Below are 15,031 nucleotides of genomic sequence, written 5' to 3' on the forward strand. Positions count from 1 at the left end.
AGTAATCTGGTAATGAAAATGGTTATAATCGCACATTTAAAATAAAATTGTTGCATATGTGCGCTTGGTGAGATTGCAGCCTGGGTATACAGTAGTCACTGGGCTCTTTTTGGTTGTGGGTAACGGTGATTGTACACTCTCTGCAAGCCATGGAGTGAGCACCCATGTGCGCTGGATGTATCCCACTTCAATGGCTTTATAAGGGGGCGCGACCAATTCACATGGGAGATGTTCCACAATGGCTACTAGTCAGGATGGCTAAAGAGAACCCCCCATGTTCAGAGGGAACATCACAGTTGATGTTTGGGTTCCCTGCCTTCAGGTGCTCCAAGAGCATGTGCGAAATGGGATGCTGGCTTCAGTGGGCCTTTGATGTGATCCAACAGGCCTCTTCTTATCCTCCTAGGTTCTCACCAAGAACGAATTTCTGCACGTTTCTAGAGGGAGCCTAACTCAACATTTTCACTCCTTCTTGAAACATTTCTTAAACATTTTAAAACATTCTTAAAGCATCCAACATTTTGCTCCCAGACACAGATAATATACATGATACCACTAGAAATTTACTGAGTCCTCCTTTTGTTCTGGAAACTATTCGGCAGAAGGGGCCACCTAACACAAAGAGCACACCACAAATATCGAACTCCAGGCAAAGCCTTAACAATGTACCCCCCCCCCCCGAAAAGGAATAAAATGGGAACCGCGATTTACCAGTGGCCAGACAACAAGAGCAAGCGTCCATTAAAGCCAACGTGGATAGCTGGAACAAAGGTGTGCGATTCACAGCACTGTGATAAATATTATTGTTGATAAACGAAAAGACTTGTGGCATCTTAAAGTCTAACAACGTTTTATTCAAGCACATACTTTTGTGGATTAGAGTCCACGCCTTCAGATGCCGTGAGGGGACCTTCACTTTGCATTCATCTTATGTAAAAGGTTTTCTGGGGGAGGGGGGGAACAAGCCGCGGGGTCCAGTGGCCATGAAAAGGAGAAAGTAAAGAGTGAAATGCTGAATTCAAAATAGTATACTAGTTTTGTGAAGCTAGTTAACACCTGTGCTAGCTGGGGAGTCAAAAGGCCATGAAATGCAGAGAGAGCGAGAGAGAGATCTAATCAAGAAATAGAAGAAATAGAAGAGAGCAAGCATCTAGTAGCACCTTAAAGACTAACAAATTTGTGGCAGAGTAGGAGCTTTCGGGAGTCACTGCTCACTTCTTCAGATAGATCAAGATGAGTGGCCATGTTAGTCCGTCTGTAGCAGCAGAAAAGAGCAAGACTCCAGTGTCCACCTTAAAGACTAACAAAATCTGTGGCAAGGCTGGAGGTTTTTGGCAGTCAAGTCAGAGCAGTGACTCACACAAGCTCAGACCCTGCCACAAGTTTTGTTAGTCTTTCAGGTGGTCACTGGACTCTTGCTCTTTTCTACTGCTACAGACAGACTAACACAGCTCCCCATCTTGATCTAATCAAGAAAAACATTGAAACCAGTAACTCCTACAATGGCTACGGAAGCTTAGGTTTTGTTAAGAGAATCACGGTTACAGTGAGATAGAAATCCCAATACCTTGTTCCCAGCAGCAGGAGAGGGCAAGAACATAAACATATAAGGTAAAAAAGGTAAATAAATAACATAAGTAATGTGAATTAGTAATGTAAAAGAAGAGCTTAAATAGAATAAATTAGATGGCCAGCACATGAGCTCTTGGCCACAGATGCTGAGGTGTGAACAAAACCCCGGTGAAGTCTTTTGAGTGAAACCCCCCCAAAATCCAGTTTCTCTGCCTTTCCTCCAAGGGGCTCACGGGCTCTGTTACCAGCACAGAGGATATTGATCAATGATAGATAAACAAAAAGATAAATAACTGATCAGGACCAGTTAGTAGAAAAGAGCCAGAGTCCAGGAGCACCTTAAAAGGTAAAGGTTTCCTTGGCTCGACTCTAGGGTGCGGTGCTCATCTCCGTTTCCAAGCCGAAGAGCCAACACTGCCCGAAGACGCTTCCATGGTCATGACTAGACACCGAGGTGCACAGAACGCTGTTACCTTCCCACCGAAGCAATTTCTACTTGCAATTTCTTGCATTCAACTGCTAGGTTGGCAGGACCTGGGACCAGAGACGGGAGCTCGGGTCTCGAACTGCTGAACTACCGACCTTCCGGGCTGCAGTTCAGCATCTTAACCACTGAGCCACTGCAGCACCTTAAAGACTAACAAAATATGAGGTTGGGGAGGAGCTTTCAGGAGTCACAGCTCACTTCTTCAGATACCTGGTACCTGAAGAAGTGAGAAGTGACTCCCAAAAGCTCCTCCCCCGCCACCAATTTTGTTAGTCTTGAAGGTGCTCCTGGACACTGGCTCTTTTCTCCTGCTACAGACAGACTAACACGCATCGGCAACCCATCTTGATCCAGCGCCAGGTAGGCCCTGCAAAGAAGAAATGTCCCCCCTACACACATATACACACACAAACCAACACAATTCAATATTTTGTGCCCCTGTGGGTAAGTTTTCATAAGAGCCATTACAGGACGCTGGTGAGGGGGAAGGTATTAGCAACAATGCTCCCTCTAAGCTGTGGAGACTTGTGAGCCAAAATTCTACTTTGTGAGCTGCTGGCATTAATGTTCCTGAGCTAAGACAAAAATGTGTTCGCGGGAGGCTGAAAAACTGTGAGCTAGCTCACACTCACTCGGCTTAGAAGGAACACTGGTTAGCATTATTAATAACCCCAACACTACATGGCCACCAGCGCTCCCCCTAAGCCATGGAGTCTTGTGAGCCAAAATTCCCCTTTGTGAGCTGCTGGCATTAAAGCTGGGAGCCAGCCATTTGGTGACTGCATAAATCAATTTGCTCTGGAGCCGTCCTTCCTGAGCTGAGAAGAAAAAACAACATGTCAGCCGGAGGCTAAAACCCTGCGAGCCAGCTCACACTCGCTCGGCTTAGAGGGAACACTGATCAGCATTATTAATAACCCCAACACTACATGGTCACCAGTGCTCCCTCTAAGCCGTGGAGTCTTGTGAGCCAAAATCCTACTTGGTGAGCTGCTGGCACGAAAGGTGCCAGCGAGGCATTCTGGCGGCTGCCTAAATCAATTTGCTCTGGAGCCCCATCCTTCCCGAGCTGAGACCAAAAAAAAAAAATGCCTGTCAGCCAGAGGCTAAAAAAACTGCGAGCCAGCTCACACTCACTCGGCTTAGAGGGAACGCTGATCATTAGCACGATTAAGCACCACCCACACGACAAGGCCCCATAATCACCGGGGGGGGGGAGGCCTGATGCTCCCCCCCTTGCCCCAGGCCCCCTCCTTCTCTATTTCGGGGGGGGGCCTTCTTTGCAGTGGCCCCCCCCCAGGCCCCGCCCCTTGAGGCCTCCCCCTTCTGGGAGAGGGTCTATGCGGGGGGAGGGGCATGGTCCCCCCGAGGGGGCGGCGCCTCCCTCCAAAGGGGCGTGGCCTTGGCATCAGCCTGTTTGTAGCCGTCGGGGTTTTTTTTGGGGGGGTTCTCTCCAAAAAAGCATAGGGGGCCTTTGTTGAACGAGGTCTTGCCCTCCCTTTTCCGGCTGGCCCCGTTCCTCTTCTGCTTCCCTGATTTATAGGAGGGGGTGGCAGAAGGATGAATTGGCAGAACGGGCTGGACTCGCTTGGGTAGTGTTCCCTCTAAGCTGAGTCAGTGTGAGCGAGCTCACAGCTTTTTAGCCTCTGGCTGACACGTTTTTTGCCTTCCCTCCGGAAAGGGGGGCTCCAGAGCCAACTAATGGATGCAGCACCCGAATCGCTCGCTCACAACCTTAATGCCGGTAGCTCACAAAGTAGGATTTTTGCTCCACAGTAGGACTCCACAGCTGAGAGGGAGCATTGCCAGGCAGGAGGCGATGGGAAAGACCTCCACCTCAAGACCCTGGAGCGCTGTAAAGAGGGGCCGTGGCTCAGCGGCAGAGCCTCTGCTTGGCATGCGAAAGGTCCCAGGTTCTATCCCCAGCATCTCCTATTTAAAAAGGACGGGGGAGTCCATGATGGGAAAGAAAAGACCTCCACCTGAGACCCTGGAGAGCTGTCAAGAGGGGCCGTGGCTCAGTGGAAGAGGCTCTGCTTGGCATGCAGAAGGTCCATGGTTCAATCCCCAGCATCTCCTATTTAAAAAGGACGGGGGAGTCCATGATGGGAAAGAAAAGACCTCCACCTGAGACCCTGGAGAGCTGTCAAGAGGGGCCGTGGCTCAGTGGAAGAGGCTCTGCTTGGCATGCAGAAGGTCCATGGTTCAATCCCCAGCATCTCCTATTTAAAAAGGACGGGGGAGTCCATGATGGGAAAGACCTCCGCCTGAGACCCTGGAGAGCCACTGCCAGCCTTAGTAGACAATACTGACCATAATGGACTTGAGGGTCTGATTCAGTATTCTGATTCAGTGGCTCAGTGGAGAGCCAGTTTGGTGTAGTGGTTGAGTGCACGGGTTTGATTCCCCACGTCTCCACTTGCACCTGCTGATGTGACCTTGGGTCAGTCGCAAGCTCTGGCACAGCTGTCCTTGAAAAAGAGCCGGGAGCTCTCTCAGCCCCACCCACCTCACAGGGGGTGTCTGTTGTGGGGAGGGGAAGGGAAAGGAGTTTGTAAGCCCTTCTGAGACTCCAAGTGAAGGGCAGGGTATAAATCCAATCTCTTCTTCTTCATCCCAGGTTCAATCCCCAGAATCTCCAAACTTAAAAGGGCCAGGCAGGAGGTGATGGGAAAGACCTCCCCCTGAGACCCCGGAGAGCAGACGATACTGATGCTGATGGATCAAGGGTCTGACTCAGTGGCAGGCAGCTCCCGTGTTTTCAGAGGGCTGGGATGACCACCCAAATATTAAACTGCACCCAGTGAGACCTTCTGAACGCACAGAGCCACAAGGACGGCTTCAGAGATCTGGCAGAGTCAGCGGGGTGTGTGGGTGTGGAGTGAGCGCCAAAGCTGCTGTCCAGTTGCTGAGAGCGGCGGAGAGCAGGCTGGCTTGTGAAGGAAAGCGTCCGGCAGTCCAAGCCCGGCTTCCTTGGGCTACCCAGATGCTTGGCGAGAGAGGAGGCGCTGGAGCTGTCCAGCCAGACCCACACAGGGACGGCAGGCCCCAGAGGAACCCACGGTCGCCCCCACCGGATGAGCACAGAGCTCCCTGTGTGCTCAACACCACAGCAGTGTGCTCTGGAGCCGCAGGTGCCGCCAGTGTGATGGAGAAACTCTCCTGTTTTGCAGTGTTCGTGTTGGAATTCAAGTGGCTTTCCTTTCAGCCATGATAGAGTTAAATGCTGTTTGTTAACCAAACAGGATGTTACGCTGTGTAATGTATGCCATGGCAGGAAAGTCTGTGGGAGTGGTTTATCCTAATGAAGTGACCCGGTAACCTTTGTGCTGGTCCACTAGCCTCTTGTTTGTAGAAATGCTTCGATCTAGTGTTCATGTATTCACAAGTTTATGGCCACCTTGGTGTGAAGCAAAAAGGAAACAGTCACAAGAAGAAAGAGAAAGAGACGAAGGAACCATCTTCAGCAATGTAGCTGTTCGGATGTATTTAGAGTAGCTGCAACTAAAGTGTTCCCTCTAAGCTGAGTTAGTGTGAGCTGGCTCACAGTCTTTTAGCCTCCGGCTCACATATTTTTGTCTTCGCTCAGGGAGGATGGGGCTCCAGAGCAAACTGATTGATGCAGCAGCCAAATCGCTCGCTCACAACTTTGATGCCAGGAGCTCACAAAGGAGAATGTTTGCTCACAAGACTCCACAGCTTAGAGGGAACATTCGCTGCAAGTATGGAATCTTTATTTGCTTTTATCCAAAGTGCCATTCCAGGTGCCGCCAGCGTGGAGAAACTCTACTGTTTTGCAGTGTTTTCAATTGTCACGGTACCGTTGCCAAACAGGCTCTGACTACGTTGCTTCAGACAAAACGCTCTTTCCCCCTTGAGGAATTCACAGTTGTATGGAACGTTTTAAATAGGGCTGTGCGGAAAGCGGATCGATTGGGTCTTCCTTCGGCGGGGGAAGGCGAGGCGTTTGCATGAAGCCCCCTCGGTCTTGGGGTCGGCCCCACTTCCCCCAACACCCCCCTCCACTGCCCTCCCAGGACTTGGACCTGTCAATCACACTGTCAGTCACCAGCACAGATGGCCTCATCTTCTCCGGGGAATGCTCCTGTTCAGGGTGATGCTCAGCGCATGCCTGTCCATGCGCCATCAAACATCTTTGGCTCCCAACCCAGCAAACCCATGGCATATGCCAGAGGTTGCCAACGTGATCCCCATGCCAGCAGACACCTTTTCCGGTGCACACAGAAGTATTTTAGGAAGCGGGTGAGACCAGGTAGGACTTTTACTTAGCAAAACTTCCGAATCTGCACAGATTTTTTAAAGAAACGTTGCTTAGGCAGCAGCTGCCACCACCAAAGAGCCAGTTTGGTGTAGTGGTTAAGTGCACTGACTCTAATCTGGGAGAAACGGGTTTGATTCCCCACTCTTCCTCCACATGCAGCCAGCTGGGTGACCTCGGGTCAGTCGCAAGTTCTCTCAGAGCTGTTCTCCCAAGAGCAGTTGCTGTCAAGAGCTCTCTCAGTCCCACCTACCTCACAGGGTGTCTGTTGTGGGAAGGGGAAGGGGAAGGAGTGTGAAAGCTGCTCTGAGACTCCTTTGGGTAGTGAAGGGCCATGGGGTATAAATCCAATCTCTTCTTCTCTCTTCTTCTCTTCCTTCCACCCTGAAGCTGGAAGTGAAAAGGTTGTCAAGGGATGACAAAGGGTGGCACCTCCTAGGAAGACACAGACCAGGAAAGAGGACACACCCAACCCTGAACGTCCACCTCTGCATCTCCCCCAAACTTTAAGCCCCTTCCAAACCATCAAAATCTTTTAATTTTTTTAAAATACAAAAGCTGAAGTGTCCACATGTTTAAAAATACAGTGTTATTGAGTAAACAAAAAAAAAGGTAATTTATACGTCATACAGAAAAACCGGAGGGGGGTCCACCAGGAAATATATGAACATTTCCTATCAGGCAATTATTGTAACAGCACATTTCCAAAGTGACATGGAACACGTTGGCGGAAACCGCTAGTGAGACATTAACTCACTGAGAGTGCAATGTTGACATTGTACCCGGTATAAGAGCGTGGGCACAGAAGGCCGGCTCTCTGACTGGGTTCCAGAAAGCCAGTTCGGTGCAGTGGTTTTAAGAGCAGCGGACTCTAATCTGGGAGAAACGGGGTTGATTCCCCACTCTTCCTCCACATGTGGCCAGCTGGGTGACCTTGGGCCAGTCACAAGTTCTCTCAGAGCTGTTCTCTCACGAGCAGTCCGCGAAACAGCTCTCTCAGCCCCACCTAACCTCTCAGAGTGAGTGTTGTGGCGAAAGGAAGGGGATCGTAAGCCGCTCAGACTCTGAGTGAAGGGTGGGGTATTTATTTTTATTTATTTTTTATTTTTATTATTAGATTTATACCCCGCCCTCCCCAACGGGCTCAGGGTGGCTCAGGTATAAATCCAACTCCTCCTTTTCCTGTTATTATCATATGGCATTGTGTCTAGTACAGCCAGGAGATCCTAGGATTGTCCGGCAGCCAGAAGTTCTAGCTCTTTTAGCGTTATGCACCACTAGGTGGTGAGCTAGTCTTGTTTTTGAGGCAAGAGATGGTCCAGAGGTGGTTTTGCAACTGCCCGCCTCTGCGTCACGACCCTGGTATTCCTTGGAGGCCGCCCATCCAGATACTAGCCAGGGCCGACCCTGCTTAGCTTCCGAGATCTGCAGGGACCGGGCTAGCCTGGGCTATCCAGGTCAGGGCACGAACCAGGATTCGAGCCTGGGTCTCCCAGTTCGTAGCCCGATGCTCTAACCCCTACACCACACTGGCGCGGATTTGCAGAACGCATCTGATCTGCAGATATTATTCTGCACGCAAGAAACAGGCAAAGTGGCTTCTGTGTATTAGGCGCTGTCAACTCATTTCCAACTCTGGCAACCTTTGCTAGGTCCTGAAGCAAACAGGAGTCAGGAGGCACCTGCAAGACAGGCAAAACATATTCCAGCAAAAGCTTTGGTGGACTAGGGGCTGTTCCTTCTGGCACACTGGGCCCTAGTCCACAAAAGCTTTACTTTTCCTTATTCCAGCTCAAGCCACCTCGACAACACGGACTTCAAAACATCAAACAGTAACAAAACTCCGAATCTGGCACAGGCCGGAATGACCTTTTTGTTTGTCCTGGAGACTGTTTTCTTTTTGCTGCGTCAGATGCACACGGTTGTCGGCGACCCCAGCGCAATCGGTAGCATTTGGGACACTAAATTGGTCTTTTTAAATAAAAATGGAGGAATGGTCCTCTTTCCCCAGAGAGCAAGGGGCACGGGCCCTGGGCCCGAATTGGCCACTCAGCGGAGATGCAGAATTCAGAAAAGGAAAGTGCTTTTTTCGCTTTCACCTCTCGCTTGCTTGTCTTCCCTGGTTTCTGCCCTCCCCCCTGCAAGACAGAGAGGGAGGTGGCAGCTTTGCAGTCGTCCCCCCCCCAACTGCATTTGTGGAGGGAACAAGAAATGCCGCTTCTGCGGGCTCTGCTCGCTCCACTCCCAGGAAATCCAGAAAAACCCAAAAGCCGGTCTTGAGCAGAACCCCGCTGCCCCTTTTCACCTGGATGTACCCGTCCTCCCTGCACCTGCACAGGTAGTGCCAGAAAGGGTTGCATCCCTCGCCGGCCATGCACCCCCCACCCACCCCACTGGGGGTCAGAAGCCGTGAACTCCGAGGGCAGCACCATCTCTGCAACTTCCGATGCCGCCTCCAGGCAGCTCCCTGCCCTCCAGGGAGCCAGGAGATCCTAAGATTGTCTGGCAGCCAGAAGTTCTAGCTCTTTTAGAGGAGGGGCGGGTGGCGAATTTCGGGACCCTGAGCCAGACTGGCCTGGGCTCTCTTCTGCCTTGGGGCTTTCAAAGCAGCTGGGTCCTGTGGGGGCTGCTCTTTACGGAAAGTCTGGTGAAAACGAGGAGGGAAAGTGCCACGGCTTGCAGCTGCAGTGTACGAGGCCCACTGTTCATCTGCCGGATTTGCAGGCCTCTGGTGGCTTCTTCCCACCTTGGAATGCTTTGGGTTTACGCAGACGCTTTGGGGAAATGCGGAGGCTCCCCGGCTTCAGACTGGTTGGTTCCAGCCGCACTCGGAGGCCCTCCAGTGTCCCGGCTGATGCCTGTTCTGGGGTTACGAAATGCTGCTACTCCTTCTCAAGCGGTGCCGAGCCGCCCGTCTGGTTGCAAGGTCTTCCTCCTGGTCGCTCTCGCAATTGCGCTGGAACAGAGAGCGACGGTGTTATCTGAAGACACAGTGTTATCTGGAGGGGGATGTTTGTGCCCGAGAACTGAGATCACAGGGAAAGCCCCTCAGGATTTCCCTGTCAATCAAAGATGCTCATCTGGTGGGCACACGAGGCAGGGGCTTTTTTGGTGGCAGCCCCACGACTATGGAGCAGCCTCCCCAGCAGTGTCCCCTCTAAGCTGAGTCAGTGCGAGCTAGCTCACCGGTTTTTTTAGCCTCCACCTCACCCATTTTTTGCCTTTGCTCAGGAAGGAGGGCTCCAGAGCAAACTGATTTATGCAGCAGCTGAATCGCTCGCTCAAAACTTTAAAGCCAGGAGCTCACCAAGTAGGATTTTTGCTCACAAGACTCCACGGCTTAGAGGGAGGCACTGCTCCCCGGGGAGGTGCCCCTGCCGCCTGCACTTTCAACCTCTAAGAGGCAGCTGAAGACGGTTTTACTGAGGACTGCGTTTGATTAAAGCCGTCCTAAACTGCGATGTTTAAATTTTGGCCTTTGCGTATTCTACTTTGTGTTTTTTATTTCAACCGCAAGCCGGTAAGGACAAAAGGCAGCCGAGGACGTTTTAAATAAACGAACAATAAAAGCGTTTGGGGGGGGGCAGAACTCTGGCTCAGCACACTGCCTTCCCCCTCCCTCTGGGATAACTGCCGCTCATCCCGCTGGGGGGAGTTTTGCTGAGCTCTCGGAGGTGAGGGGCGTCCGTGGCTCGGAGCGAAAGGTTGCCCCAGCTGCCCCCACCAGGCACTCACCAGGGCTTCCTCGGGCATCAGGTGGGCTTTCCGCATCAACGAGCGAGACAGGTGGTTGCACAGAGTGACGATGCTTTGAGCGAGCTGGGGAGAAAGAGGGGCTCCGGTCACATCTACACACCCACAAGACCAAGGGAGTCCCCTCCTGTACAGCCGCATTTTTGTGGGGTAGCCCAAAGACTGTCTCCCCCAGAATAGGAGGAGATGGATGTATTTATACCCCGGCCCTTCACTCGGAGTCTCAGAGTGGCTTACAAACTCCTTTCCCTTCCCCTCCCCACAACAGACATCCTGTGAGGTGGGTGGGGCTGAGAGAGCTGACCGCTCTTTTTCAAGGACAGCTCTGAGAGAACTGTGGCTTGCCCAAGGTCATCCAGCAGCTGCAAGTGGAGGAGTGGGGAATCTAACCCGGTTCTCCCAGATTAGAGTCCACGCACTTAACCACGACACCAAACCAGCTCTATAAACTAATATAAAACCCAAGAAATGGTGGCTATATAAACTAATCTTGCCAGATCAGCATTTTACGATCTTCAGCAAGTCAGGCAAACAGTTCCCTGTCTCTCTCCCTGTGACATAGCCACTGTGATCCATGCAACAGTCAGCTCCAGACTGGACTACTGTAACTCGCTTTATGTGGGGCGTCCCTTGAGACTGACCTGGAAACTTCAGCTGGTCCAAACTGCAGCAGTGCATGTCCTTATGGGGACACCTTTAAGAGCCCACATACAACCGGTGCTCCATCAGCTGCACTGGCTCCCAGGTCAATACCGGATCGAATTCAAGGTTATGGTGTTAACCTTTAAAGCCCTGTGCAGTCTGAGACCAACATATCTGCAGGGCTGCCTCTCCCTGTATGTCCCTTGAAGAGCTTGACCACAGGTCAACATCGGCAGTTGGTCCCTGGCCCAGTTTGGTGTAGTGGTTAGGAGCGTGGACTCTAATCTGGTAGAACTGGGTTTGATTCCCCACGCCTCCACATGCAGCTGCTGGTGTGACCTTGGGTCAGTCACAAGTTCTCTCAGAGCTGTTCTCTCAGGAGCAGTTCTTGAGAGAGCTCTCTCAGCCCCACCTACCTCACAGAGTGTCTGTTGTGGGGAGGGGAAGGGAAAGGAGATTGTGAGCCCCTCTGAGGCTCCTTCGGGTAGTGAAGGGTGGGGTATAAATCCAATCTCTTCTTCTTCAAAGGAGATCTGCTTGGCCTCGAACAGAGCAGGGCCTTTTTGGCTCTGGCCCCGGCCTGGTGGAACACTCCCCCAAGTGAGATCGGGGCCCTTGTTGCCTTTCCACAGGGCCTGTAGAATGGAGATGTTCCACCAGGCCTATGGGCTGAGGCAGCAGAGATCTATTTTGGCCTTTCCTACCTGGCCTTTCGCTATTTATTCAGCGCTGTTGTCGCTGCTTTTCGGCCCCTTGCCCAGCATCTGGCTTTCATCTATGGGCGCACATCCCGCAAGTTTTTTGGGAGCCCTTCTCAACTAGCGTGTCGCTGCCATCTTGTGAGTTGTATTACCCAGTGTCGTCTAGGTTTTCATACCGTGTGGATTATGTTTCAATTGATTTAAAATCTATTGTGTATACCTACTGCTGTAACCCGCCCTGAGCCCTGCGGTACAGGGAAGGGCAGGCTAGACATTAAAAAAAAAATTTTTTTTTTAAATTCTGTTTTGTCCTGGCATCTGTTAAACACCTTCATTATATTCCCCCGCCCTGAGCCCTGCGGTACAGGGAAGAGCAGGCTAGACATTTTTTTAAAAAAATAAATTCTGTTTTGTCCTTGCATCTGTTAAACACCTTCATTATATTTCTGTATTTTTTAATATGTGCGTGTTTGTGCACCTGGAAGCCATGGCGACCTCTGGCGACTGTCCTCTCCTGGGGGGCTGGAGGATATTCAGAGAGGTGGCTGAGAAAAGCCTGCCCCCACCTCCCCACCTCTGGTATTCCTTGGAGGTCTCCCGTCCAAGTACTTGCCAGGGGCGGCCTTGCTTAGATTCCGAGATCTGAAGAGATCGGGCTCGCCTGGGCAACATCATCATTATGTTGTACACGAATTTGCTGCTCACCGTCTACCTATATGTGTGGACCGGCAGCTTCCACTTCACTGTATCTGAGGAAGTGTGCCTGCACACAAAAGCTCACACCTTGAATAAAACTTTGTTGGTCTGAAAGGTGCCCCTGGGCTCCAACTTTGTCCTGCCTTGTCAACGCCCTGCCTGTGCTACAGCTCAGAAGTTGTGCCAGGTAGTCTGGGAAAAGGTGCACCTAAGACCTGTTGTCTTGGGAAGGGCTCTTCATGCAATAGACCTGGTGTGTCCCCATCTCCGGGGGGGGGGGGGGATTTTCCACAGAGTGTTGCTTTATTTGGTATTCTGCCCTGCACACGTTCTGGATGAGAGGGGTTCCTTCCCTTTCCAAGCAATGTCTACCAGGATGGGATGCAAGAAACGAGAACCTTTTACCCTTCTGCTTTTCAAGGGAAACACCCCAGAACTAACTCCTTCCTTGGCAGGAACGGTGCATTCATTTCTCTCGAGATACAATCCATCTCTCAGTGAAGACCCTGTTCTTGCCCATGTGGGAAACCGTGAAGCCATCCCTCTCACCTTCCCAGAGACAGCTGTCACAGCACAACACCAGAGGAGGTGTTTGTGAATTTCCTGCATCGTGCAGGGGGGTGGACTAGATGACCCTGGAGGTCCCTTCCAACTCTATGATTCTATGATTCCCAGTCAGGTCAGTTTTGCACATGATAACACTTCTCTTCTGTTTCACCTTCAGAGTACCAGTGTCATGCTGGGTCTCTTTCTCGCCAGACGGCCGCCAGCCCCACATGCACCCAGCACAGCTTTCGCACTCGTGCACGTACCTTCCACCGCCTCCTGGCGTACTGCCTCTTGAAGTTTTCCAGGTTAATGACGGACTCCCGCCTCACCATGGCCTGGCATTTATCTGTGGGCTAGAAGGTGAGAGAAGACGGGTGAGAGCTTTCCGTTCGGTGGCCCCCAAAGTGGACCCAAAACGTGCGACACAGATTGTGGCTCTAAAGGCTGGGAGAAAGGAGTCCTCAGAGCATCCCCAAGAGAGGTGACCACAAACGGTGTGGCTGAGAAAGGGCTCACATAAGGAGAGACTATAAGAACATCAGATGAGCCCTGCTGGATCAGACCCGTGAGGGTCCATCTAGTCCAGCATCCTGCCTCACACAGAGGCCTCAACCAGTTCCTCTGGAGGGCCAACAACAGGGCAGAGAGGCCGAGGCCTTCCCCTCATAAGGACATCAGATGAGCCCTGCTGGGTCAGACCAGTGAGGGTCCATCTAGTCCAGCATCCCGTCTCCACACAGTGACCGACCAGTTCCTCAGGAGGGCCAACAGCAGGGCAGAGAGGCCGAGGCCTTCCTCAGATGTTGCTTCTTGGCCCTGGGATCCAGAGGTTTACTGCCACTGAACGTGGAGGTTCCCTTTAGTCACCATGGCTTGGTCTATCCTCCATGGATCTATCTAATCCCTTTTTACAGCTGAATATTCCTGTGGCCACCACGACATCCCCTGGCGGCCAATTCCACATTTTAATCCCTCCCTGTGTAAAGAAGTATTTCCTTTTGTCCGTCCTGAACCTACTGCCCGTCAGCTTCATTGGATGCCCTCAAGTTCGAGTCATTGGGGAGGAGGAGAAAAAGTTATCTTTGCCCACTCTCTCCACCCCATGCGTAATTTTATAAACCTCTACAGGTCTTGGGATCTTTACCTTACCTTTCCCTATGAGAAGAAGAGATTGGATTTATATGCCGCGCCCTTCACTCGGAGTCTCGGAGCAGTTTACAATCTCCTCTCCCTTCCTCTCCCCACGACAGACACCCTGTGAGGTAGGTGGGGCTGAGAGAGCTCTTCCGCGGACTGCTCATGAGAGAACAGCTCTGAAAGAACTTGTGACTGACCCAAGGTCTCCCAGCTGGCTGCACGCGGAGGAGGAGTGGGGAATCAAACCCGGTTCTCCCAGATTAGAGTCCGCCACTCTTAACCAGTACACTGAACGGTTAACGGTACCAGCAAAGGCCTTCCCCCAGAGTCTTATTTCTACCCACCAGCAACCTGCAATTGAATTTTCACTGCATAACAGAGAGGCAGGATGGTGGTATAGCCAAAGGCAATGGAGCATTTCTGGTTGGAGGACATGAATGGCATCTTTTCCAGCATGGTGCTCAGGGAGATGAACAAGAAATCCAGCCAGAGGGGAACCTTCTGGACGGAACTCAAAATCAAAGCAGAACTCCCAACTAGTAAAGGGAGATGCAGCATTTGGCTTGGACAAGTCACAAGCCACACCAAAGCAGGCTTCATGTGTCAGTCCCCAACAGTCTGCAAGATTTCCCGTACACTCACTTGCCCCCACGTTGCTCGGGCAGTCGTTTTCAGGCCGGTTGGCAGCCGGGGGAAAAAGCCAGTCCTCGTGAAATCTCTCCTGCCTGGCCGGCAGCAGGACTTGCTGGAAGTCGCCAAGTGCAGCTTCCAAATCTGGAAACTGCACGAGCAACCTTGTTGGAGACACAGATGTGTCTGAAACAGCCGTGTGGAGAGTGTTCCCTCTAAGCTGAGTTACAGTTTTTTAGCCTCCGGCTCACACATTTCTGTCTTCGCTCAGGAAGGATGGCTCCAGGGCAAACTAATGTAGGCAGTAGCCAAACCGCTCGCTCGCATCTTTAATTGCGGCCGCTCACAAAGTTGAATTTTTGCTCACAAGGCTCAACAGCTTAGAGGGAGCAGGGCGTGTGGAGCTGGCTTCCTCCTCCAGGCAAGTCTGGGTTGCACGGCAGAGGAGGAAGGAAGGCAGCTTTTCATTCTCTCTCTCTCTCTCTTCCTCTCTGCTAAACAGCCTCTCCGGCTGGCCTCTGGAAGCTGGCCTTCACCCCCACTGTCCCCACACTTCCCGTGGAGGCTTCCAGGGCCGGCGACCCT

The 15,031-nt window shown here is 51.8% G+C and overlaps 1 protein-coding gene across 1 annotated transcript in view; it reads right to left on the reverse strand.

Annotated features, from left to right (window-relative positions):
* Positions 1–8,821: 8,821 nt before the first annotated feature.
* Positions 8,822–15,031, reverse strand: part of DAPK2 (death-associated protein kinase 2) — a 63,840-nt gene continuing 57,630 nt past the window's right edge. The window contains exons 10-12 of the mRNA XM_015420263.1: positions 12,943–13,032; positions 10,074–10,157; positions 8,822–9,294 (exon numbers count right to left, since the gene is read on the reverse strand). Coding sequence (XP_015275749.1) covers positions 9,208–9,294; positions 10,074–10,157; positions 12,943–13,032 — 261 coding nt within the window. The 3' untranslated portion in view covers positions 8,822–9,207. The remainder of the gene's footprint in view (positions 9,295–10,073; positions 10,158–12,942; positions 13,033–15,031) is intronic.

Source organism: Gekko japonicus, unplaced genomic scaffold (genome assembly GCF_001447785.1).
Source record: "Gekko japonicus isolate JY-2015 unplaced genomic scaffold, Gekko_japonicus_V1.1 scaffold369, whole genome shotgun sequence".
Lineage (NCBI taxonomy): Eukaryota > Metazoa > Chordata > Lepidosauria > Squamata > Gekkonidae > Gekko > Gekko japonicus.